Source organism: Macrobrachium nipponense, chromosome 40 (genome assembly GCF_015104395.2).
Source record: "Macrobrachium nipponense isolate FS-2020 chromosome 40, ASM1510439v2, whole genome shotgun sequence".
Classification (NCBI taxonomy): Eukaryota; Metazoa; Arthropoda; class Malacostraca; order Decapoda; family Palaemonidae; genus Macrobrachium; species Macrobrachium nipponense.
Genome location: NC_061101.1, coordinates 45,076,813 through 45,104,185, shown reverse-complemented (window position 1 = coordinate 45,104,185; position 27,373 = coordinate 45,076,813). Strand labels below are relative to the sequence as shown.

Below are 27,373 nucleotides of genomic sequence, written 5' to 3'. Positions count from 1 at the left end.
TCATGTCCCCGGCATGATGAGCAAAGGGCGTGAAGATCAATATATATCCAACTAGAAGTGGATCTTTCCACACCTCTTACCCTTTACCCCGTGGCAGCACTGGCTGGGGCCAGAGGACAAAGGCTGTTGTAACTCGGGTTTCCATTATTTCACTATCACAAACACAATCACAACCATTCACAAGCAACAATGCAAAAGGAAAAAATCCTATCAAGATAGAAAAGAAATAAGTGATTACAGTTAAGTAGAGAGCAGTGGAAAACACATCTATCCACAACGACGGCCGAAAGCAAATTGGAATGTTTATGTCCGGTCACAGGGACTAACCAATGACCAGACAGGTAGTTAATTACTGAACCGTCTTGTTTAAAGATTTCAGCGGCCATGTCCGGGCTACGCCTTAAGTAATTCCAATTGTAAAGAACTGAGGGTTTGTATATCTCGTAGGAACAAATATTTTTTTATATACTCAACAAATGCATATGGAAAGGAAGAAAAACGACACACCTATGACCTACTTCAAATTTACTATATGATACAAATGACTTGCCAAACCAAATACTTACAGAGTCATGTGTAAGGTATGTGTCACAGTAATCACAGTAGTATCTGAAAAAAAAGGGGGTAAATTACTTAAACATGGTATGTATATAGTTGAAAAAAACATTTATCTTTTTCCATTCCTGATTATACATAATGTTAAACTCAACCATAAGAATGGAAAATGGATGTGGCAGAGATGAACATGTTGAGACAGATGTGTGGAGTGACAAGATGGGTTAGAATCAGGAATGAATTTATTAGAGGAACAATTAGCTTAAGGTACGGGTATATATCTGAGAAGCACCCCTGTGGTAGGGGCATAAGAATACTACCACCGTAGGTCCTGCGTTGACATAAAAGGCGACTAAAAAGACAGCTGCTGCCTTGCAGTCTTACTTTTTAGTAAAAGGCTAGGACCACCACCAATAACGGTGGAAACTGCTGCCTTGCAGTCTTACTTTTTAGTAAAAAATTAGGCCCACTGCCAATAACTGTGGAAACTGCTACCTTGCAGTCTTACTTTTTATTAAAAGGCTAGCCCCACTGCCAATAACTGTGGAAACTGCTGCCTTGCAGGTGAACTTCTTAGTCAAAGGCAAGGCCCACCACCAATAACTGTGGTTGATGACAGCAAGGGCATGGAGTCATAAAAACCCCTTTGCCAAACAATAAACAATGCCTGATGTTGTAAGGAAAATGAATGCAGCGAGGACATCCCCTGTAAGCAAAGCGCGTCAGAATCACTCTACTGGCATGATAAATGGGCGAGGGGTACCGCAGGGTTCACGATTGCGGCCAAAGAAGTTAGTGAAAGTGGAAATAAGAGCAGGTACGTGGAACATTGGTACTCTAACAGGAAGACTGAGGGAGATAGTAGATGTGATGGAGAGGAGGAGGATAGATTTCTTGTGTGTGCGGGAGATTAGGTGGAAAGGGAGTGAGACTAGAGAGATAGGAAATGGGTATAAGCTCTATTACAGTGGGTCATGAGAAGGAAGAAATGGAGTTGGAATTCTATAGTAAGTAACAACTGGAGGGAAAAAGTAGTAAAGTAAAGAGAGCAAATGATAGGCTTTAAAAGATTCCAATAATAATATAGGGGACAAAGTAGCAAATATAATATACGTATTGGCTTACGCTCCTCAGATGGGGTACCAAGAGCAAGAGAAAGAATTACTTAGACCAAAGTTTGAGGGTGCCATTAGAACAGTGAAAGAGGAGGAGAAACTAATTATAGGAGCTGATATGAATGGCAGGGTGGGAGAGAGAAGAGATGGGTATGAGCAGGTACACAGAGGCCACGGGTTTGGAATTAGAAATGAAGATGGGGATTATATATTGGAGATGGTTCAGAGTTTTGAATTGGCATGTATGAGCACATGGTTTCAGAAGTTAGATAAGTATGTGATAACTTATGAAAGTGGAGGAGTGCAAAGCCAAATACTGGATTACATCCTGGTTAGAAGAGCCGACAAAATCAATGTGACGAACTGAAAAGTGATCTTGGAAGCGTGTGTTAAACAACATAGGTTGGTGGTGATGGATTTGAAAATGAGAGCTAGGAAACCCATAAAGAGAAAGAGGAGATTAGAATTAAGACTTGAGGCCTTAAAAGAGGAAAGAGCAATTTAGGACTGTGAGAGAGAGAGGTCTGAAAAGGAGGAATGTAGAAGTTGGACAGGGTAACATTGTTGAAAATATCTGGGCAGACAAAGAAACTGGTGGGAAGAACCAGTGGATATGGAGTGTCAAGAGGAGAAAAATGGTGTTGGAATGGAGAGGTACAAGAATCAATTAATATAAAATCAAAAGCATTTAAGGACTGAAAAGTAAGGCATGCACAGGGTGCAGAGAAGAGGAAAGAGAAGTGAGAAGGAGGGTAGGTATAGCTATTGGAAGGTTGGCAGATCAGTTGATGACAGACTAGGAACAAGAGGAGAAAAGGATATCTATAAGATTTCAAACTTGAAGAAAAGGCAGAGACAGGATTTGGGTAAATTGGGTGTCATCAAGGATAGAGATGGAAATATATTGTATGGGGATGAAGACATTAAGAAGAGATGGAGAGAGTATTTCGAATAACTTTTAAATACTTAAAATGAGAGAGGAGATGGGGGAGGCACAGAGGGTCAGGGGACCAGTGATGGAGACACAGGATACAAAGTGAAGACAGTATTAAATAAAATGAAGAATGGGAAAGCACCAGGTCCATCGGAATTCCAAATTGAAATGATCAAATTAGTAGGTAAAGAGGGGGAGAAATGGTCACTGGATTTATTATTAAAAGCTATATGGGAAAAGGAAGAAATGCCAAGGGACTGGGAGGAGAGTCGAATGGTATATACAAGTGGAAGGGAGATGTTATGAATTGTGGTAACTACAGGGGAATTAAACTAACAGAGAGTTTTAGAGAGGATACTGGATGAGAGATTAAGAAAGATTGTAAAGATCAGGAATAAGGATTCATTAGAGTAAGAGGGATGGTGGATGCCATCTTCATAGTAAGACAGCTTCAGGAAAAGAGGCTAAAGGGAAACCAGGAGTTCTATTGTGCATTTATAGACCTAGAAAAAGCATATGATAGAATTCTAAGGGAAGTGATGTTTTAGTGACTGAGGCAGAGGAAAGTCCCAGAAAAGTTGGTTAGGATGGTCAAGATGATATATCAAAGAACAAGCACAAAGGTATTAACAGCAGTTGGGGAAACGGAAAACTTTGAGGTTAGTAAATCAGGGGTCAGCATTAAGCCCATTTTTGTTTGTGCTGGTCATGGATGTGTTGAGTGGAGAGATCAAGAATGAAGAGCTGTGGGAGTTGTATGCTGATGATCTGATGATTATTTCTGAAAATGAGAACAACCTACAGAGAAGGGTTGGAGAATGGCAGCTATACAAACCTGAGGTCCTTTACATAAGGAATTACTTTCAGTGTAGCTGGATTTACAGCCGTTACATGCTTGAACAAGGTGGTTAGGCAGTACGTAACTACCATCTGGTAGGTGGGTAGGCCTGCCTGCCTGGATGTAAACACTCCACTTTGCCTTTTGCCCAGGTTCCGATTGAGGGGTGGCATGAGGTGGGCATAAATGTAAAGGACCTGTGCTTTGTATACAGGCAGTCCCCTGGTTACGACAGGGGTTCCGTTCTTGAGACGCGTCGTAAGCCGGAACATCGTAAAAAATCCTAAGAAAACCTTACTTTAAATGCTTTGGGTGCATTGAAAACTATGTAAACTGCATTCTTATTGCATTTTACATCAAAAAAACCTTCAAATATTGATTATTTTGCATTTTTGGTGTCATTTCATCTGCCAGATGAGCGTTGTAGGCTTTGTAACCCTGGAACATGCATCGTAACCTTGGAAATAATATCTGATGAATATAATTGAGAAGCGCCTTAACCTCGGAACGTCGTAACCCGGGGACTGCCTGTAGTTAGGAAAAATACAATTTACTTTCAAAAATTGTGATTTGTTCCTACAAAATATACAAACCCATTCCTTTACATAAGGAAGACTCACTGAATGGTGGGAGGAATGTGAGTGAGCCTCTAGAACTGACTGGAGTTCTGCACACCTGGGCTATTCCTCCTGGTCGTAAGAGTGAGGAGGAGTGCCCTGCCTCTGACAAATTGATCGGAGTATAGGAGCTGTATGATCAAGAGTGAGACTTCTGGGTCTTTTCGAAATGAGTGAGGAATCTTAACTCATCCGAAAATAGGGTGGGAAGAATAATTAGAGTCGGAGACATTAATGCAAAGTTCTGGGAAGGCTTTGTATTATTGTTAGTCTCCTTCTTCCCCTTGCTAGAGGAAGGAGCGGGATTGCTTCTATGATTCTGTTAAGAAAAATAGAAAGGAAGCTTGATGTGTAAGCTTACCACATCAATCACCCAACCAGCCAGTGTAAGTTCAAGTCCTATCCTCAACCCGAAGGAAGAGGAGTAGAAAGACAATGTGGGGAGGGTGGAGAGGCCAGTCACTCTCGCATCCTTCTTACCTCTAAAACAGCACACCATAGGCGAGATGTAACTTGTCCTTTTGAAGGAGCCGGGTAAGCAAACACAACCTTTAAGCATCCATCACTGGTCCAAGGAAAGGAGGTTCCAAGGACCTGTGGACAGACCCGAAGGAAGAAAGATATAAATATGGTTGCAATGAGACCTCATCTATCTTCCGGTCTGACATATTCTTTGGAGTGATGAAATGTATCCAGCCACTGGACTATCCAACTGCAGAGAAGTCTGTCATGATCTCGTAAGGCTCAGAGAAAGAAGTGTCATTAGACGCTTCTGCAATGGCAGTCTGCAGCTGCTAAAAGACACTGACACTCAATGATGGGTGTCGATCCTTCGTGGGTACAGCAACACACCAATAGGACAAAGTAATGACTGATCTGGATCAACAAATACAAAGCCCACAGCGCAGATTATGAAGGACTCAGACTCATCAACAGATGCAGACTGATTGCGCTGTCACGCATCCGAGACGTAGTCACAACCAAGGTAAAGAGAGGTAAAGAGAGGCTCTCTTTACCTTGTTGGTCACAACATGATACCCACCTTTTGAAGGGCTATGCTGAGAATAACCATACAAATACAGTCATACCCCTACATACGAAAAATCCAGGTTACGAAGGCAAAGACGAAGATTTTTTTGCTTCTGTGTACGAAAATAATTCAAGTTGCGAAAGGGTGTATGTACTGTAAAGTCCAAGATTTGCCCAGGCCACCGAGAACAGTTTTAAAACTCGCGCCCCGCCAACTCAATAGACTAGTCACCATCCTCCCGCTCTCCCATGGTTCCTGACGCTAGTCACCACCATAAGATCCTGCTCTCCTATTGGTCAGCATCTGTCCCATCATACCTCTATGTAAAGGCATTCCTTGACCATTTTGTTGCAGCAGCGTTAACGTAAACACCTGGAATTCGTTGTACTGTAAGTTACTTTATCGTGCTGTGTGTGAACTTAATTACTTACATTATTAGCCATGGGTCCCAAGAATGTTGCTGAAGTTCATGGAAAGAGGAGGATGCTTTCTATGGAGACAAAGAAGGAGATTGTCAAGAAGTGTTAATATTTTCTGCCATTTGTTAATGTGTTTCGTAAAGTTTAGTGTTAATGTTATCTGCCATTTTTTATTGTGTTTCGTAAAGTTAAGTCTTCATGTTTTCTGCCATTTGTCCTCCTCCTCTGTTGCCACTTTTGGACATCGCCTCACTCGAAAGGTAAGGTTCCACATTTTACTACATACGTACATACATGTGCGTACAGTATTTCTTGTACCCTGTACACTAATACACTTTATTTATAGGTACAGTCCTGGTTAGGTTAGGTATTGAATGGTCCAAATTGTTGTATTTCATTGTTTATTGGCCAATTTAGCTTTATTATAAAATTTACTGTGGTGTTTTTGTAGGGCTTGGAACGAAGTAGGCAATTTAAATGTAAAATGTAGTTCTAGATACAAAAAATCATGTTGCGAAGGCCACTTCAGAACGGATTAATTTCGTAACCTGAGGCACTACTGTAGTATATCTTGTTCGCTGATGATGTTGAGAGATGAGAAGATGTTTCTCGTGAGGCATGCGAACATAAGACGACAATCAATTGCCTTCTAGAGACCGAGGTCCCTGTGATGGCAAGACAGAATTTTCTCATTAGTAGTTGAATCTCAACCAAGGAGAAACAATACTATGTATATTACTAGTGAATGACTAAGGTGAATGTGGACCTATGTCTTCACAGTTGAATCAAGAGAAGTAAACTCTAAATGACACCAACCAGAGAAGATGGCTTTCATCCCTGTTGTTTTAAAGAGGACTGAAAAATCTAATCCGCTATTACATTGCTGCTCAGTGAGAAAGTCGGAGTTTGCATTGAAAGCGGAGCATCTTTCAGTATATATAATATTTATTCAAAAAAATGATATTGTTATGATACAATAAAGTTTGTTCATACTTACCTGGCAGATATATATATAGCTGTATTTTCTGAAGTCCGACAGAAATTCAAAAACTTCCGGCACACACAGTGGTCGGCCATGTGGTTAGTACCCATTCCCGCCGCTGGGAGGCGGGTATCAGGAACCATTCCCATTTTCTATTCATAATTTTTATTTCCACTGTCCCCTGACGGGAGGTGGGTGGGTACTTAATTATATATATCTGCCAGGTAAGTATGAACAAACTTTATTGTATCATAACAATATCATTTTGTTCATGAAACTTACCTGTCAGATATATACATAGCTGAATCCCACCGTTGGAGGTGGGAAGGGACAGAATAGAAGGATTTTGGGAAACAAATGCATGCAGATGATTTACATCTTGGTTCCACCTGTTAGCATTGCTGCTTCGTGGTTTATTTGCCACGTAAGTCTGCTTGTGCTACTAGAGTTGCCAGCGAGGTTAGATGACCTATATAGCTGGTGCAAACTCCAGATTGTATCTGGTCCCAAACCAGGGGCGAGACCACGAACGTGACTAGGACCATATTGACCATACCATGAGGGCCTAAGAAGTAAAAGTAAATTAGATGATATAAAAAATATATATCACCACCTGACCAACCTAGCCAAAGTTAAGGTGTGTTAACTAAGGCTTAAGAGTAAGAAGTACCGTTGTCGGCGACTCAACTACTAAATTAAGAGCTCTTCCTAACCATTTTCTACAGGATAGGATGAGTGGTACTTCTTGCCCCCAAGATTGTGTCTGCAGGACACGTATGGCCCTAGCGAGCAGCAGATCTCATATGCCATCTTCACATCTCGCAGGGAGTGTGAATTGAACACAGAGTTGCTTCGCTAAAAACATGGTACTCAGGATGTTGCTGAGTGCCATGCTCTGTTGAAATGCTTCCGAGGCCGCGCCCTCACCTCGTGAGCATTCAAATCAAAAGATTTCAAATCTTTGTGCAAACACAATGAAGGAGCTTTTTTGAAAGAACTCCTTAACAATAAAGCCAGGGTGTTCTTTCGATATGGGCAAGTCTGGTCTTTTTTTTCGGAACACTGCAGATTGTCCGTACGACTTCGACTTTCTTGAGTTTTATGTAGATAAAACTTGAGAGACCCGACAGGGCACAGGACTCTCTCTGGCTCCTGCCCAATAACTTGTGCCATCCTTGATTCCAAGCTCCTGGCCCAAGAACAAGACGGGTTTCCATTCTTAGGCCACAACGGAAGGCTTAGAGAACACACCGCCTTGTGTTCTCTAACGCCAAAACTTCTGACGATGGCTGAAAACCTCACTAACCCTCTTTGTCGTAACTAGGGTGGTTAGAAAAAGGCCTTCCTGATCACGTGCAAGAAGTTAACAGGTAGAGATGTTCGAATGCTTTGACATCAAGAACTTCAGACTATGTCTAAGTTCCATATTGAAAGCTTCGATCTGGACATGCACAATCAGTCCGTCTGTACTAGTCAGGTGACCGACCAGTTGAACCAGTCAGACGAATCAAGACAGCAAGGCTGTACCCTGAAGACCATAAGGCACTATTCTTCGCTGAAGGATGAGTGTCTGGACTGCCTGGGCGATTCAAGCTAAGCAAACCTTGGGGGGTGTATCAACGCAACCCAACGTCGTTAGCGAATCAACTCCTGACTCGAGCTTCTGGTGCCAGGAGAAAGGAGCGAGGAGCAAAAAGGCGATTCAGTCCCGAAGGACGAATGCTGACAGTCCAACCTGGTCTCATGTTAAACGATCATCGGGGGTGTATAAAACGCAACCGACTTCGTCACAAGAAACTCAGGGATACTATATGTCTCCTGATCTCGCACGATTGTCTGACTCCGAGAAAACAGGTGAGACAAAAAGTAGATGGTGAGCGAGTTTCGAGATTCCACAGAACTCAAAGATCGTGAAGGGCTTTTGTTGTTTGACAGAAGCAAATCTCTGAGCCCAAAGGCCGTCAACAACATATTTGCGTATTCTTTAATAGTTGTGACTGCCAGCTTATCCCATTCTTCAAACGGAAAGGGAAGACGGCAATCTTATGCTGTCAACATCTCAATAGTCTGAACGTAGTCAGACTCAGAGCGGAGAGGTTATAGGTACCTTTCGTGTTAAAGTAGACGACTCTCTTGGAAAAGGTCCTTGGAAGGACGTGACCTCTGTGAATCTAGGATCTTGAAGGCCAACATGGGGGCGATTTAGCGTCATTGTCGCTCCCTGTGATGGTATAAATCATCTTATTACATTTCCTAAGCGTTTGAAAAAGGGGAAAAAGAGACTAAACATCCATCCCCGTTCAATATCATAGGATGGCGTTTAATGTTTACCGCTCCCGGATCGAGAATAAGGGAGCAGAGAAGAAGAAGCCTCTTCGTCCTCAACCTAGCGAAGAGATGAATGAAAGGACGTCCCTAAAGTCTCCATAACTCTCAACATACTTCTAAAGAAAGATTCCACTCGGAAGTCAGTAGTTGCTGCCGTCGATCGAGACGATTCGTACGGACTTTTGCAATCCTGTAACGAACCTCTAGAGGATCGTTACATTCTACGCCTGTTGTTATAATAGGCTCTTTCTCGTAAACCCGAACAGGGACCGAGAGAAGATACTTCCTAAGATATGAGAGAGCTGTGGAAGATCAGAGTTGATATGGACCACTGGTTCCAAAAACTCGTTTCGAGGACTGGAGGGACGACTGAATTGCTTCCACTTCTTTCAGATTATGATCCAGGACATCTGAAACCCTCTCCAGATGTCCGGCACCTTCTTTCTATCACCTCAAGTGATACTTAACGCACCGAGAGATGTTCAGAATCATTCCTAGATCTTTAATAAAATTTCAGTTTAACCCGGTAGAAAAACTGTAGAGGTCTGAATTGCAGTCTATTCAGGGAAACAAACTTCTTTAGGAAGGAAATGGTCCCCAGCAAGCTCATCCATTCCCTCACACAGTATGTTTACTTCCCTAATAAGGCTGCGCTTTGCCTAGCAGGAGAGCATATAATAGTGCAATGTTGCGGTAGACTCGAGTTCTATACCGTGGCGGTAACGAGCACCGAAAGGAGTAAGAGATATCTCTGTAGAACATAGTAAGGCAAAACGAATGCAATGTTTATTCATTCATGTAAGAAATCCCCTCAATCTTAGGCTAAAGTCCGTGATTGTAGGGCAGAGATACAGTTAGTCAGTCAATCCCGCAGGAGAGAGAGAGAGAGACGTAACTGCCAGCACAGAGATACGGTTAGTCAGTCAATCCCGCAGGAGAGAGAGACGTAACCTACCGCGCATAACAGCGAACGAGCTGGTACTGGCTCGTTTGGACTGGAGGAGAGGACAGTGACAGCAGCAGCTTACGATCGTCGTCTCTTAACTTTATGCCTGGGTTGCCAGCTACCCTATTCTACGAAGAAATAGGTCCGTTATTTTTTAGCATAAAGAGACTCTCAAGCTGGTATATTTAAGCGAAACAGAAACGCTAAATATATAGATGCGTTTGTGTCGTCATAACACTACCATACAACGGTAAAAGATAAATTGGAAACTCCTGGAAGGCTGCAGGGAGAACGATTAAATGTCCTTAAAATATAGACAATAGACCTCTCGGTTGCCATCCGAAGAGGTAACTACAGCAAGCGTATATGACTTGAACCAACCAGTAGTAAAATAACGCAAGGCAAAATATGAATATTATATTACAATAAAGTTTTTTTCATACTTACCTGGCAGACATATATACTATAGCTGAATTCGGAAATACAGCTACATACATATCTGACAGGCAAGTTTCATGAACAAAACTCAGAGAATTGAAGCGGACAGCTCAAGCTTCTTATGTTATTGGACATAAGCGTTCATTGACGTAGTTTACAAGTCTATTTCTTGTACGAGTCTGCGAATGATGAATGAGAGCTCTTCCGAATCTTGTCAATAAGAGCTTATCCGCTTACGCAATATACAGTTAATGAGAAGTTTGTCAATGAGAACTAACCCATTTACGGGACAGAGATATTTTGTCAATGAGGGGATACCCACTTACTTGACAAAACGATAGTATATTGTCAATGGGGAAATTCACTGAATTGACAAAAACGTAATCCAGGAAGTCGAGCATTTTATTTTCGATTCCCGTCTCAAACAGAGGAAGGGGCAAGAATCCTGTTAAGAGACGGCTTACGACAGGTAGAACGACGATGTTTCAATTCGCAGCGTAGTCCCGACTAGGAACTAACAAAATCTATTATCTGAAAAGCCCTTTCAGATGGGCTAAAAAGCTTGCAAAATTATCCTGGGAAGAGGAAGAAACTCTCCAACCAGCTTCCTCTCCCGTATCACAACTAATGCCTGCTAAAGCTTAAAATTTATTTGGCAGTATGCAAAGGAAGTCCTGTCTTGCGCTTTCTGAAGAGCGTCCTTTTGATGAGTGCCTTTGCAAGAATCCTACTGAACGTTGCCGAGAGTCCTGACGGTGAGGACGTCGAGCTTTTACATAACCCATAGCTGCCTTACCGCAAAGCGGTAGAGCAAAAGAGATCTTTCCTTGAGCTTTCCATAACTCCATCCAATCCTGGACTTTACGAAAAGCAATATTAACTGACAGAGACCTCTATAATTCACGAAACCCGTGGTCTTGCTGGGTTTCGAAAACGAAGTTGCCTTTTCACTTTAAGCTTCCTCCGAAGCACTGCTTACTTCACATTCTTCGCAGGCGAGGTAGAAGGGATCACCGAAGGTAGGTAAAAAAATCTTTAGGCCCAATTCAGCTTGAAGAGTTAAAAGAAAAAAACGTTCAGGCAGGCGACACACCTGGCGTGCGCTGGCGCCTGGAACCACGCTCGGCGTCCACTGGCGCGCACTCGGCGTCCACTGGCTCGCGCTCGGCGTCCAATTGGCGCGCGCTTGGTGTCCATCCGCTGCGCTTAGCGTGCACCCGCGCACGCCTGGCGTCCATCCGAGCGTCCCGTTCAAGCCGAGTGTCAAAAGAAGCGTGCAGAAAAGCGTCACTCTCCTGACAGGCGTCAATGCAAGCGAGAGAAACTGCCTTCAGGGAAGAGCGAGAGACATCACGGAGAGAAAACCTACTGCACGAAGCAGTCTCGGTGAAGGGTTGATCGTGTGAGAATACGCGGGGCGAGGGGAACGCCTTCTTATTCTCACAGCAACAAAGCTAGGACGTCCGCGCTCAAAAGCGTCCTGCTAATATGACTTGCTTTCCCCTTTTTCTCGGTGGAAAGACGTACACGAGTTCAGGCGACGTTCGCCTTCTTACTTCTCACTGCAACGCATGACGAGAGAGAGAGAGAGGACGTGAAACGCCTCTTCTATAAAGCTTCTATTTAGAGGGCGCGAGTCCTTCCGAAAGCTCCAAACCCGTGCGCAGGGAGGACGATTCGGAGGACGAGAAGCAATCCTTCAGGATTCGTGCACGCACTTTTGGCAGCCTGGGAGTATCTTCAGGTCTGCCGAAGGCACGTCAGATCGGTGGAGTTCCTCGTAACCCTCCTTCGGCTTCGACATGCTCTCTCCCTGTTCCTGGGAGTCAAGCAGAGGTCCCGGCCTAGAGGCGAAATAAGGCCGATCTGACGCACCCTCCACTACGCAAGGGGCACTGTCACTGCACTTAGCCACTTCACTTTTGCTCTCCAAAGCCAGCACTTTCGATTCTAAGTTACGAATCGATAGAGTATCAGAGAAAGGTCAATACCCTCTACAGAAACTGTTTAGTGCCGAAGGCAATATTACAGGGTTAGGAGTAACAACTACAGAAGTAGCACTCTTCACCACAATGATAGGAGAGCGAGCACTTAGATTCCAAGATACAGATGGAATCTATAACGTAAAGGGCATACCCTCACGAGACATATTTATAGCCCGTAGGCCATACTACAGGGTTAGGCAAAATAAAGTCTTCAGGTAGGTTAGCCTACCCTGACTTTTGTTTACTGATTAATTGTGTACATACGAATCATACGTCTTCCTTACGGAATTAGACAAAGTCTCACACTCCTTACATGACAAATCTCAACAAAGAAGCAAGACCCATAGCCCTCGTGCATATCGAGTGCGGAACTACCGAAGCTTTCGGTAGCCACACCCTATCTTAGCAGACAACACCCTCTGAAACTAGCCTAACTAGATTCAGATATACAAAAATGAATCATATTCAAAACAATTTAAGATAGCGTATGCCTAGCCACAAATCCAAGTCAATAAATCAAAAGACAATTAGGATATTTAGGGCAATGAAGTTTCCAAAATCCTAAGACGGAGGTACTGAAAACAGGTGTTTCCAGCACCGGCGACAGAAAAATTATGAATAGAAAATGGGAATGGTTCCTGATACCCACCTCCCAGCGGCGGGAATGGGTACTAACCACATGGCCGACCACTGTGTGTGCCGGAAGTTTTTGAATTTCTGTCGGACTTCAGAAAATACAGCTATATATATATCTGACAGGTAAGTTTCATGAACAAATTAAAAATTAAAGATCCCATCGGGAAAATGATTCACGGCTAGTCAGCAAGAGCTCACATAAATAAGTCTTCAAAGGAAGACGGCCGAAATTAAAGGGTAGTGTTTACATCCAGGCAGGTGGACCTACCCGCCTACCAAAGGTAATTACTACCTAACCACCTTGTTCAAGAATTTAACGGCCGTAATTCCTGCTACGCTGAAAGTAATTCCTTCTATAAAGGACCAAGGGTTTGTATATCGTGTAGGAACAAACACCTAACATATATAGAAGATTGATGCCATCTCGATGTTTGCAGAATAACTTGTTAACAAACATGACAATTTGTCCAAAATTGCATTTTTCCTAACTAGACAAACCTGAGGTCCTTTTACAATAGAAAGGTAACTAGCGGCACCTGGACGGTCGTAAGCTTCGAACAAGGGTGTTTGGTAGTTAACTGCTTGTCCGACAGTGCGCCCGCCGTGCGACTGGGAGGTGAAGAATCACTTTTGCTTTAGGCCCAGGCAAAAAACGCAGAGTGAGGGGTGGCATGAGGTGGGACTATATGTAATAGTACCTCAGGTTTGTATAGTTAGGAAATATGCAATTTTGGACAAATTGTCATTTGTCCCGGTACGGTATACAAACCTTTCGGTCCTTTTACAATAGGAAGACTCACTTCTTGGTGGGAGGAATCTGAGTCTTTTGTGAACAGACTGGTGTTCGCCCAACCTTGGATTGCTTCCCTGGTCATAAGAGCGAGGGAGGGTATCCTAGCCTCTGTCCAATTGATCGGGGTGTGCACCGCAGGATCAATGGTCAGACCTTTGGACCCAAGTAATGAGAGAGAGGCAAGCATATCTCTTAAAACTAGCAAGCAAGAACTTGTTCCTGTTTGCAAGAGGCAACATAAAGTTATGGGTTTGTCTCTTGTTGGCTTCCACTCCCCCCCCCCCCCCCCTTGTTGGGGGAAGTGGTGGATATTCACTCCTATCCCTAGTGAAAGGGATAGGATGGGGCTCATCGAGTAGCTTACCTGCATCTCATCCTTTCCGGCGAGGTGACGACCGTGTCCCATCTGCCCACAAGGTAGAGGGGAGAAAAAAGATGGGAAAGAGGAGCCAGTCACACTCATTCAAATCATCCATTCCTTTACACAACACACCAGGAATCGATGCTGTTCGCCTGCTAGGGTCTGGTTAGCTACACAACGTGTTGACCCGCCACCACGGGTCCTAAGGAACAAGCGTCCAAGGAGCTATGGGCTATATCCTGAAGGTAGGAGGAGGTGCATGTGGTCTGGTTGGACCAGACCCCTGCCTTCAGTACCTGCTTGACGGAGAAGTTCTTGCGGAACGCGATGGAAGAACCAATATCTCTGACTTCGTGGGCTCTCGGACGAAGGGTACGGATGTCGTCGCTACCATCAGCTTCGTACGCCCTCCTGATCACCTCACGCAGTCAGAAAGAAAGTATTCCTGTTTATTCTTTCTTGGTCATCCCAGTGCTAACGAAGAGACGTCAACACTCAGACCTAACGTGTCGAGTTCTCTTCAGATAGTGCCGTCACGCCCTCACAGGACAAAGCAGCATCTCCTTCGCATCGAAGGCGGTGAAGTCCAATAGAGAGAGGATTGTGAAGGACTCGAACCGATCGGCAGGGACCGAAGGGTTCTGAGTCTTCGCTACGAAGTTCGGTACGAAATTGAGCGTCACAGATCCCCATCCCCTAGATGCTTGACTTCGCAGGAAAAGCCATGCAGTTCACTCAGAGAAAAGAAGGGATAGTCGCTATGACCTATCCCTCTTCTCGACTTCGGTGATGTCCAGTACCCATACTGGTCTATCCGTCTGCAGCGAAGTGTCTCGCATTACTCGTATCCCATTGCAGCGAAGTCTCCCTCTCCCTCCCGCCGTAGTGGATAGGACACCGACACTCCATGGTGGGTGTCGATGGTATGGGTACTGTGACAAGCTATAGGACAAAGTAATGATTGATCTGGAACAACCGAACTAAGTCCACAGCGTAGATCGTAACTGACTCGGGCCCTCTGACAGCTGCCGACTGACTGAGTTCGGTAGTGTGAGGCAAGTTGTCCAAGCATCCGAGCAAGTCACGTGACTTCGCCTTCTTTAAGAAAGGGTTATGCCGAGAGATCATACAAATCGTCTCTTTGTTTGCCACCGATGCCGGACGACGAGATGATGATTCTCTTAAGGCATGTGCCCAACAGGCGAAAGTCAATTGCCTTCTAGAGACCGAGGTCCCTGATGGCAAGACATTCTCATAGTAGTTGAATCTCAGCTAAGGAGAAACAACACTGTGCCGTTGAAGACAAAGGTGGAGGGTGAATGCAACCTACTTCTTCACAGCCGAATTGAGAGAAGGATTCTCAAGATTCTGAACCTGTGTTTACAAGGACTGAAAACGGTAAACCGACTATTTACTGCCTCCGGTGAAGAGTCGTAGTTGTAATGAAAGCGGGGGCGTTTTCAGTAAAGAAAACACAGGAAGTACTGCCTGAAGAACTGCTCCATCAGGGCTGATCATTTGGAAGTAGAGCTGGCAGGGTGGGGACCAGGCAATGTCTTCCGTATACATCTGTAATTCGGGGTGAACAATGAACAATTGCACACCTACGAATAAGAGATATTTTAGAAGACCACAAAAATCAGAATGTCTTGGAAGAAATCATTCCGCATTATCGCAGGGTGCGATGCAGCGGGAGACGAGGCTACAGACTTCTGTTACCGTGCGGTAAACAGAAAGATGAAAGAGTCCAAGAGATATCTCTGTTGAAAATTCTCGCAATGCTCCAAGGCGATGCAGTAGATGGTCATTCATGTATGCGAGAATCCTCGTCAATCAGAGACCTAAGTCTGTGATTGTCGGGCAGAGATACGGATCGGTAGTCAATCATTGTAGGGGAGAGAGACATAAACAGACCGTGCATCTCGGAGAGCCAGCTGGTACTGGGCTGCCATCGGCAGTCCAATACACAGTTAGCTCTCGCTCACTCGTCATCCTGAGTTGCCAGGTAATCCATTCCACAAAGAAATGCGTTTGGCTAGAACCATCGAGCGTAAAAAAAAATACGCTCGAGCAATTATATTTAAACGAAACGGATTTCGGTAAATACAAAAGCTGAGGTGGTGTTGTTGTGACAATACCATAAGTATCTTAAAATCGAAACTGGTAATTCCTGGGAGGTTGCAGGCAGTCCCGAGTTGCAGTTCAATTAGGATACTATTCGTCTTGGTCACAATCCGTAGAATTAACTACGGTAATTCGCTCTCACCCCGGACAATTCAACTGATTAACAGAATCATGTCGAGGGTAATAAATACGTAGGGGTATATTTGTAGGTTCCTGTACAAAGACCTCCATCCTAAATTCTTTTCCCTCCGAGGAATGAGAATAAGGATTGGAAGCCGACACCTTCGTTCTCTAATCAAGAGAGTGAAGGAGAAGTCTTCCCCGAAGGAAAGCTTCAATGGTGATAACAGAATACCGAAGTCGATAGTTCAAGCCAAACTGGATGTTCCCGTCCACCGTTCTTCTCTATCCCAGGGTTGGTCGCCTACTGTGAGATATTCTTCCTTCAGCAGCAGTGCTTCTTCCAAACGCTAGAAATTCCAGGAATTCGAGCATTCGGCGAGATTCCCGATTATCGTAGTAACAATTATCGGGGATTCTCATCTAGCCCATATTGGACCGTGGTTTCGCCCAAGTGTCTGCAGATGGTAAAAAACTCGAACACTCTGAGAGTGCTAGAAATTCCGCAGAATTCTAAGCGCTCGGCGAAACCCCACCGAATTCGTCAGACGATCATCGGTTGGTGGTCCTCCCGATTCCCGTAGAAATCGAGGATGGGGCAGGATCCTTCCTCAACGATGGGGACTTACGTCCGGTAGGACATGAAGGTCCCCCCCAGGAACGCAGTCCCCAACGTGGAATCCTACAGAGAACTCTCTCTGTAGGATCCCTCCCCTTTCCCTCGTAGCCATAAGGAGAGAGGGAATGGGGGAGGAATTGGATACTTGCTCGCCTTCCCAGCAGAACTAGCAGTTGGAGAAGCAAGTACGAGCAGCCATCACCTTGCGGCGATGGCCTCTCAGTCTGGGAAATCGTATCATCAGGAGAAAATGTTTTCCCGAGGAGGGTTACGAACTCGTACTGTAGGTTAAGCGTCTGCCGCCACCATAAACGTCGTCTGGGTGGGGCTGATCGAGCACCTGACAGGAGAGAGCCGATACTGTCCTCCGACGCGTCCCATTCCTCGTCGAGGCCGAAACCTCTCAAGAGGACCGAAAGGGGAGAGCGCCCTCCTCTCTTGAATGCGTGGTCCAGACAGACCGTCATGTCCTTGCCAGCCCCCCCACCTTCCGATCACTCCTGCATGCCTCGTTCCTCCCGGTGTAGTCTAAGGTGGTTGAAGGGACAAGTGAGGGAGACCTGATCCTCCTAACTGTCCTACTAGCATGCTATTAGGCTGGGAGGACTGCAGGCGATCGCCAACCGACGGTCGGTGGCGATCAAGCTGCAGGTCTGGACCAGCGGCTTCTTGGAGAAAAGCTGGACCAAGGAATGGAGCGTCGGTCTTATGTCGAGTTGCTGGTCTGGACCAGCGGCTGGCGATCATTCCCTGACGAATCAGCACAGACCTCAGCAAAATTTCTCTGGATCTCAGGAATGCCCGCATCTTGAGGAGTAGGACCATCAAGCCCCTCAAGCAAGAGCGATTCCCGAGACCCTCCTCCTTCAGAGGGAGGAACAGCAGCAGACCCCTCCCGGTCTCCTCCTGCCACTTGCGCGTACAACCTGGTCGATCCGAGGACTGTGCCTGGCACGTAGGGCGTCGTGGCGGGATCGTGGGGGGCTCGGAAGTTGGAGGAACAGGAGAGGAAGACCTGACGCTCCCTCCTCGCTCGCCGGCAGAACCGGTGTGCTTGGGGGGGCTGCAGGCGATCGCCAATGGCGGCGATCGAGCTGCAGGCCTGGTCGCGCCACTCCCCTGGGGAGAGTGGCTGGACCGAGAACAGCGGCCCCGATCTCTTGCGTCAGAGGAACTGCTGCTGGTCCCCCTACCCGTCCGGTTCCTGTGGGAGCGGCGGTCAGGAGACCTGCAGAGACCACTGTCGCAGTGAGACCGGTGCTTGTCCTCATGGCGCGTCGAACCACTGGCGCCAGCGATCGGGGGGACCTCTTCCCAGCCTCAGCCTGTGGCCAGTCTACGACCGTCACGTCAACCCGGGTGACCGGCTGGTCACTACGAGAGCGGCCGCTGGCCTGGCGAGAGTCACCTGAGTGGCTCTCGCCAGCCTTCCGTTCCGTGCCGTGATCCTGGCGCCGCGCTAGCTCTGGCGTCTGGGTCTTGGCTGCACGGCCACCCGTGGGTGACCATACACTCGGTACCTCTCGCGGACGAGAGGCCGAGACGGAACCTGGTGTAGCAGCAGAACCTCTAGCACCAGGCGAGGAAGTACCGGTCTTAGCTGGTACCCCTCTGGTCCCCGTCTTCTTCCTTGAGGAAGGAGAGATGGGCTCTACTCCTGAAGGAGCAGGAGGACCAGCGGAAGGACCAGCCGCCCCACCGGAGTGGGACGGGCCCTGAGAAGTTCCTGAAGGAGCCTTCTTAGGAGGGGTGGAGGCAGCCTTCTTCCGCGGCTGGGTAGCCTTGGAAGTCGAAGGGGAAGAGGCGGCTGCAGACGACGAATAAGACAATGAAGACGACGACGACGACGACACCTTCCTCCTCTTCCTCTTCTTCTTCGTCAGCTTCCTCAGGACAGACGCGAGGTCAGCCATCCAGGATGGAGCCGGGGCTGCTGTTGCCGAAGCAACAGGGTCCGGCTGCACCTGTCCGGACAGACCAGCGTCTGGGGCAGCAACACTGTGGACTGGGATGACATCGGCAGGTACAGGAACAGCGGGAACAGCAGGAACGGCCAGCACAGCATCAGCGGCAGGTACGGTAGGTAGCACAGGTAGGCCAGGAGACGGGGCAGCAGCCAGCGACATCCTGGGTACCTGCGGCAGGTCCAGGGGCGAGCTCTTGGGCAGCGGAAGTCCGGGGGAGGCAGCACGGCAGCACGTCCCTCCTAGGTACGGCGGCAATCGGCCCCTGCACGGCAGCTGTAGGAGTCACTGACATCACGTGGGGGGAATATGCCAGGTGAGGAGGGGCGGTGTACCCTGGAGTAGAGATCGTGGTGGTGGTGGTGGTGGTCACCACTCCATGGGTGACCGTCCCAGACCCCGCCAGATGATGGAGCAGCCCCTGGACACTCGGCATGCCCTGCGGTCCCAATGACACCCACACCTGTCCAAGATCATCCCCCACAGCAGAAGCACCTGCGGAAGCAAGAGTCGGGTACACAGGAGGGGTTCCCCTCGCGCGGGTGGGGGTGGGGGGGGGGGGGGAAAGAGCCCCACCCCAAACGAACGGAAGACCCCGAATACAAATGCACGTTGGGTAACTAGCGTCCTCCTCTACGCTCGACGGATTGGGCAAAGAAGAAGGACCTCGAAACCCCCCCTCCCACCCCCCCCGAAGGGGAAGGTGCCATACGGGTGGGAGCTGAGCGTGAGGGGGGGGGGGGGGGGGGGGGGGGGCAGGAAAAAGACGAAGTATCTGTTACCAAGGGAGTCGCAGGAGAGCTTTCCGACGACTCCTTGGCAGGCCTTCGTTCCCCCTGACCCCGCACAACACCCACTGCACCTCCGACCAATTGAAAAGGTTACACGGCTCGGCCCGAGAGCATTCGCGCCCTCGTCGTCATCTTCTACCAAACAGTTGTTTACTGGGTGAGGGGCCGTTTTCCAATTGTTGTGATGAAAGTGCCCCAGCGTCTGTGGGTACAAGTGGTGTGCGGATTTATCACAGGAAATGGTTAGTTTATTGACACAAGCGACTCCGTAAAACATCGAGATGGCGTCAATCTCTAAATATTTTGATTGTAAGTAAAAATGTTGAACGCATTTTGGTGAGATTTGCACTGCGTGGGACACCCTTTTCACTACCCTCTGTTTAATGCTTTAAATTTGGCCTTAATTTCTAACTTTGGAGAAAATACTTAGTTCGAAAGGAGAGTAGAGGTCTTTAGCTCCATTTCTCACCAACAACAAGTCGCGACTGATGCCCATCTCTGATGTCAGGGCGCGTTATAATGTACTTTTTTTGGGATCGTACATGGTCCACTCTGTACCCTGCGGTTTTTTACCCTATTTTGAGTTGTAAATAAAAATGTTGAAAGCATTTTGGTGAGATTTGGACTGCCGTGTACACCCTTTTCACTACCCTCTGTTTAAATCTTGAAATTTGGCCATAGCCTATTTGAATACCTATTAGGCTAACGGTGTAATTCGCATACAGTAAATTATTAAAAACACTTTTCAGTTGCAAATGTACACCCAGATTATATTTACCTAAAACTTACACATAGCGTAACTATCTAAAGCCCGGGACGCAGTGTTACCAACAAAAACACCACAGGCGGATGGACAGATGAAAAAAAAACAGAGTATAGTAGCTAGGTACCTAGCCTAGTAGCTACCTATACCTACGTAGGGTTAGAATATCACAGCAGGCCAAGCAGGCCACCTACAATCAACGCTAGCCACCCTCCGAAAAAGTACATTATAACGCGTCCTGACACCCGAGATGGGCATCAGTCGCGACTTCTTGTTGGTGAGAACGGAGCTAAAGACCTCTACTCTCCTTTCGAAGTATTTTCTCCAAAGTTAGAAAATTAAGGCCAAATTTTAAGATTTAAACAGAGGGTACTGAAAATGGCGCCCACGGCAGTGGAAATCTCACCAAAAACGCTTTAGAAATTTTTTTTACTTTTTACAACTAAAAATGTTTCGAAGATTGACGCCATCTCGATGTTTACGGAGTCGTTGTGTCAACAAACTTTCCATTTCCTGTGATAAATCCGCACACCACTTGTACCCACAGCGCTGGAGCCTTTTATCACAACAAATCGACGATTTCTCACCAACAACAAGCCAGGGAGCGTAAACAGCTGTTTTGGTAGAAGATGACGAGAAGCTTGCTCTTAGCTTAATTTTTAAAATAAGTAGTAAAACATCAATATTTTACATATTTAGATGATTAATTTGAAAATATTCGTTATTGAAAAAGTAACTCGACTCTGATCAAATTTAAGTAATTATTTTCTGAATTAGAACGTTCTTTAAGTTCTGTATTATGGACGTCAACGACATCTTGACTTTCGTACCTATTGTAAATAATGCTATACTCAAACTGTCATTGCAGAACAGTTTACCAGTTATTCATGCAGATTGTTATCAAGCTTATAACATGTAATTGTTTATAATCGTAATGCGCATATATATCTTTATTATTTATTTTTGGATATAGAAGATGTTTACTGATGGATTATCGCCGTAGTGTGACGCAATCTTTTTCGGTCCCTGCACATCTTGTTTTTCGCAGAATAAGAAATTATGGGGCCGAACCGAAAATTTGCAATGACCAGAAAGTCGTTTAAAAGAGGAAAGTTACCATTTGAGGGGCATATGTTTTGACTGAGAAAAAAAAAATACAAATTTATTCAATAGCTAGCTTGCAAAAAATACTTGGTTATAAAAACTTGATTGACAAAACTAAGCAGCATGTCTACTATGGGTTTCAGAGACAGTGCAAGCACGTTTTTTGGGCAATACTATTTCTGTAACGAACACTCGTAACAGAACGAGATTTTGCTATAGTGCATTACACAGTGCCGTAATTTATAAGGGTATCGTGAATCACTAATCGTAAAGAATAACGACACTTGTCCTTGTACCAAGAGACAAAACTCCATATGCAGAAATGGATACGAACACGTGTATTTAAAGCTCCACCTACCTCTCCCCACCACCCCCCCAACCCCCCCCCTCCACCGCAATCCCTTTTCTTCTTCGTTCCTCCGCCTTCCTTTCTCTCTCTCTCTCTCTCTCTCTCTCTCTCTCTCTCTCTCTCTTCTCTCTCTCTGTTGCCATTCGGTATGTGTTGACCCTCCAAACTGGTATAAAGACTCACACAAAACGTTGAAATTGGTGAAATTAGGCTAGTATTGGAAGTATATATACATAAATATTAAAGTAATTATCATTATGCATTACTATGACAACTAGAATTCATGGAAACAGTTTATAATAATGGAACGGCGTATGTGTGAAGCCTCCACTAATGTAGGCAACGATTGATTTAGCCATCTTAGCATGCAAACATTAAAGGTTACATTTATTCTGGCATACGATTATTAAAGAAATTCAAAATACTAATAAAGACTGAAATCAATGAAAAGGGCTAGCAAAAACAAAAAAGCAAAAAAAAAAAAACGTAGTCGTTTCTCTGCACTTCCGTATTTGTGTTCTATGGTTTTCGGCAGCCAGATGTACGAAAACGTTAGAAAAACATTTTATTTTACTACTTTTGAAATATCTGTAATTTTTCGGGGTAATTTGGTTGCAAAAAAGGGATAATAACATGAATAAATCAAAATTTTTAAATAAAGTAAATTTAAACTAAATAACGAGTAAAGTAAACAGTTTAGGGAATAAAACTTTGCAGTTTCGTCGTCTGTCGTCGTCTGCTGTTCGTAATTGTGTTTATGGCGCGCGCGCTTAGAAACCAGGAACAGCAACGGGTTTAAAGTGCAATGTGGAGTGAACTGAGACCAAAATGTGGATAATTAAAACAATCAAATAAGCACTGTGGAGTTTCAGTTGTGATGGCAGTAAGGATAAAAACCGCCGATACAAGGTAAGAATGAATCAGTTCAAAACCATACCGGGAATAACCAAGTTCATACTTTCACTAATATAGGCAACAAAAGGTGTTTTTATTGTGCTGATACACTGCAATCTTGAGTAAGATCATTAAACGTTAAATACATACGCTAACATTGTTCAAATGAGTGCTGGGAAGGCTGGGGAAAGATGGTGGCACCGTCATGATGAGAACCGTCCCAGCAAAACGTAGCGCATATTGGATTTCAAAACTGCCTTGAAAAATATTTTACGAAGAGCTCACATGCTTATTTTTAGTTTCGTAAGGGGCTTCATATATACAATATGTTGACGAAACTTCAGTCTCTTTTAAATGGTATGCTTAGAGTTGCAATTGTATCAGGGTTTCACCAATAAATATAGAGGAATAAGACCCGTCCACCGTGATGAGGGTTGGCCTGTCGTGATATTCTACCTAATTTCTAACTTTGGGAGAGAAAATACTTACTTCGAAAGGAGAGTAGAGGTCTTTAGCTCCATTTCTCACCAACAACATGTCGCGACTGATGCCCATCTCCGGTGTCAGGACACGTTAAAATGTACTTTTTTTGGGGTGGTACACATTGATCATACATGGTCCACCCGTGTACCATGCGGTGTTTTACCCTAATGTACTTTTTCAGAGTGTGGCATGCATTGATCGTCGTTGGCCTGATGATGGTCATGCGGTGTTTTACCCTAAGTATTTTTTCGGAGGGTGGCATGCCGTGATCGTCGGTGAGTTGAGTCAGGCCATGCGGTTGTTTACCCTAGCTAGCCTAAAGGCTGCTAGGTAATTAGGTATACTGCTCCACTCTCTACAATACTGTTGATTAATACTAGGGGTATCTTTTCCAAGTTTTCCACGTCAAGGTAACTGTCCTGAATGAGCAGCCTGGCCTAACCTTCGGGAAGATACCAAAACCGGTATCCTACTTTTAAAAGGACTTTGTACGTACCTAGTATCCTAGCTAAGATACTATCCTCCAACTGTATTCCATATAGTTTGATATTAACATAAAACATTCTTGGAAATAACACTCTGATCCCAAAAACTGAATGAAAAATATCTTGTTTACTTACTTTGGCATTGTAGTAGCGAAAGCGAGAAGAAGAGACGCTAACTGCTAAAGCTTACTAAACCTTTCTCGGTCAGACATTCACTTCTTCTTGCGGCTAGCTGTAGGATATTTCAAAATGTAAACAATGCCACACCGCTCGAACCCAACAACAAAATTAAAAGACAAGTGGTAACCGATACAGTAGCATTAGAAAAGGTAAAGATAGTGGGTGAATAAAATTAATGAGTAATGTATAATGCAGAGTGAGGTGAAATCTATATGTTCAATTCAAAGATATTTTCCATACGTATGTTCAAGAGGAAGCCTGCTTACCCAAATCAACCATCTAAGTTATTATTATCAATTATTATTCGATGCAGAGCGACTGGAAAAAATCTCAGTCCATTAAGAAACCGGACAATTACTGCAACGCCGATCGTTATCCATATTTATTTTCATTGGACATCATGAAATAGAAATAATCAAATATAATTCACTGTTCGAACAACTTACAAAACGGTCACGTGGTTACGTTGCCATGTGAATTCTGCCAAAGCACGACAAAAACTTAAATTTACATAACAGGACACAAACATTATCCCTGATACTCGGGCTTTCTGTATGGTTTCTGGGAGACGGGGCCTAGAGGCGCACGCAGCACTACCATACATGTCTAGCGCCCTACAGCAAAGAGGTTCAACAGTGAGTGATCACTCGAATAAATGGCAAAGGTACAAAAATACACAACTCAGGCAACATCACAAGCAACGTACAAAACAACTCATTCGCACACAAGCAACGAAAATACATGGGCAAAATTCAACCGAACGCAAGCAGTAGCAAACAGTATAGCAACAATAAATCAAGAGCAATGCAAAGGCAATTCAGTAAGCAATATAGCCCACATCATGGCATCAGCAACTTAGCAATATCATTCAATAGTAATAATGCATAAATCACAAGTAATCAGTATCATTGCAATAAATGTGATGCACAAAGCAATCATATTTCCTCTTAAGGAATTCATAATCAACTCAATGCTTGTCACAGAGTGCAATGCGTACTAGCAATACCAACACCAATGGTTGGTAATCAGGAAACACAATTAGAAGACTACCAGTTGTGTAGACAATTCGTGCTGTAATCATAAGATGGAATAAGTTTGTCCCGAAACCATCCAATTAAGGTAAGATAGGTAACAATACTAGAGTATGCACACAGCGATTGTTATGAACTAACAAAGTCCAAGCATTTCACTCGTCTTTCAGTTTCATGGTTGCTCAGCAACCCAATACTCCGTCAGGAGTAGCATAATAAGGGGATGCATCCTGTGCAATGAAGGAGTTACATAATGTACACAGAAACACAACATGGTCGGTCTCATGAGACGCAAGAACACAAAATCACTACCTTAACACAGCCTAATGCCTTCAAGCCTCTTCTCGACTCACGCTCTTTCACAGTTCACCTCTTGAATGAAAACAACATACTGTGGTAGATCACAAGCTGAAAAAAACCCAAAAGCTCTCGAAACACATGTATTTATCATATTATACTTGACACACTCAGGGCGAGGAGCTGCACTGTCCGCTGGATACGGACATCGTAACACAATACACAAACAACCAAACAAGGACAACAACCACACAATTCAGTAACGACACAACAAAAGACCACTGCACAAACAATCACAAACAACACCAAAAAACAATAACACGACAAGTCAATACACCACCCACAACATCAAGGAACCACAACAACAACACTCAACAACTCACAACTCCAACAACTCATCTACAACACAACAGAACTCACAAGCACCACAAATTCAACGACACAGGCACAACAACCTTCAAACATACAATATCAACAATAATTTAAACAACAACTTCAAGAACACAAAATAACTGAACATCAATAATTCCAGACTGCTGCCAAAAACTGACTCTCCACCACAGGCTCTGATCACAGACTCACTCAAAATACAGACCAGACTTGTGACCAACCCAAGTTACCCAACAGACACAACAACCCCTTGCCAGACGAGCAATTCGCTTGTTAACTATCCATTCACACGAACATAAATAACCTAACAACCCAACTATCAAAACAGCCAGCCACTCTCTTACAAACGACCCTTGAGAATGTTGTTAAATGCAACTACCATAACTCCTCCATATTTCCTGCCACGTTACATTTGATAATGTCTCTTTACACTCACATCATCCACACTAAATCACCTTTTGCAGAACCCAAAGATGCTCAGAGGCAGACCCTCTGGATCTCGTTCGAGACCCCTCAAACTCTCTCTCAGTCACATCGCCATTCATTTCTTCCAAACCACTTTCTTCCAGACTTACATTATCTCCCTCACTACTGTCCTCTAAAATCCCATTTACTATCTCATCGACCCCTTCCAACTCTTACCCACATATCTCTCGTAACTCTGCCACCAAATCACTCATCTCATTTACACTTCTGCCAAACTCCCGAAGAGACTCATTCACTGCCAACCAAGTCCTTACTACTTGATTCCCTTCCTTCCAAAATCTCACTAAACCCTGACAATTCAAACTCACTCACACTACAAATATCATTCCTTCCCTCAAAGTCATCCATATTACAAGCCTTATCCACCATTTTTACCCTAACACCAACCCCTCTATCATGCAATCCTCGCTTTTCCCTTTCATTCCCTTTCCTTACCTTCTTCCACTTTCTTCCATACTCAACCAACACTAACTGTCGATCTCCCAGACCCATTTGTTCACTGATGCTCAGTTCATACTTATTCACCCTCACCCATTCACTCATCGCATTCTCCCGAACATACTGTCGCACACTAGAGGACGCAACCAACTGAATCCCCCTGACACCTAGTTTCCCAAACTGTTAGCTTGCTTCACTCCCTTTTGTCTACACACATTCACCACATGACCTTCCATTCTACATTCAACACATTTTGCACGTGGTTCCTTACACATCCTAGCATAATACCCATTCTTTCCACAGTTGATGCAAACGACATTCATACGGGTACCCCAACATCCACTCGCTATGTGGCTTACTTGTCCACACCTGTCTTTCTTACACTTGCTCACTAAATACCCGTTTGCCCACACCTGAAGCACACTCCTAACACCCACCAACATTCATTCTTCTTGTGTCCTGGCTTTCCACATCTGTATACTGCTTCTATCGTTCACGACTAACTGATCCTACTCTTCCAACGCTCGCACTCTGATCTCTTTTAGGGTCAATTATACTTACGTTACTTGCTCTAACGCTCCTATCAACTATCTCTGCCATTTGCCTCGCCCTTCTAAAATTGCCTCCCTATAATTCTTGAACTCTGGTGTACCCTCAGCTACTTCAGTGCTAACACTAACACTTCTACTCTCTTTCATACACCTATCTAACTCATAATCCTCTACTATTTCTAAAAAGTCGTTCCACATCAACCTTTCAATTGTTGATCTAATTGTTGTGATAATATGGGGCTAATTGACCAATTAGATATCAGGTTTTCAAGGACTGAGGCAGAACGATGAAACGTATCTTCCCAAGGTGGGGCTTCATTCAAGACT

The 27,373-nt window shown here is 44.8% G+C and overlaps 1 protein-coding gene across 2 annotated transcripts in view; it reads right to left on the bottom strand.

Annotated features, from left to right (window-relative positions):
* Nucleotides 1–24,472, bottom strand: part of LOC135212131 (U1 small nuclear ribonucleoprotein C-like) — an 89,195-nt gene extending 64,723 nt beyond the window's left edge. The window contains exons 1-2 of one of the 2 annotated variants that reach the window (XM_064245535.1): nucleotides 24,300–24,472; nucleotides 567–609 (exon numbers count right to left, since the gene is read on the bottom strand). In XM_064245535.1, coding sequence (XP_064101605.1) covers nucleotides 567–609; nucleotides 24,300–24,457 — 201 coding nt within the window. In that variant the 5' untranslated portion in view covers nucleotides 24,458–24,472. Of the gene's footprint in view, nucleotides 1–566; nucleotides 610–23,808; nucleotides 23,912–24,299 lie in introns of those variants that run through there. The other variant, XM_064245536.1, reaches the window with a different exon arrangement.
* Nucleotides 24,473–27,373: the final 2,901 nt, after the last annotated feature.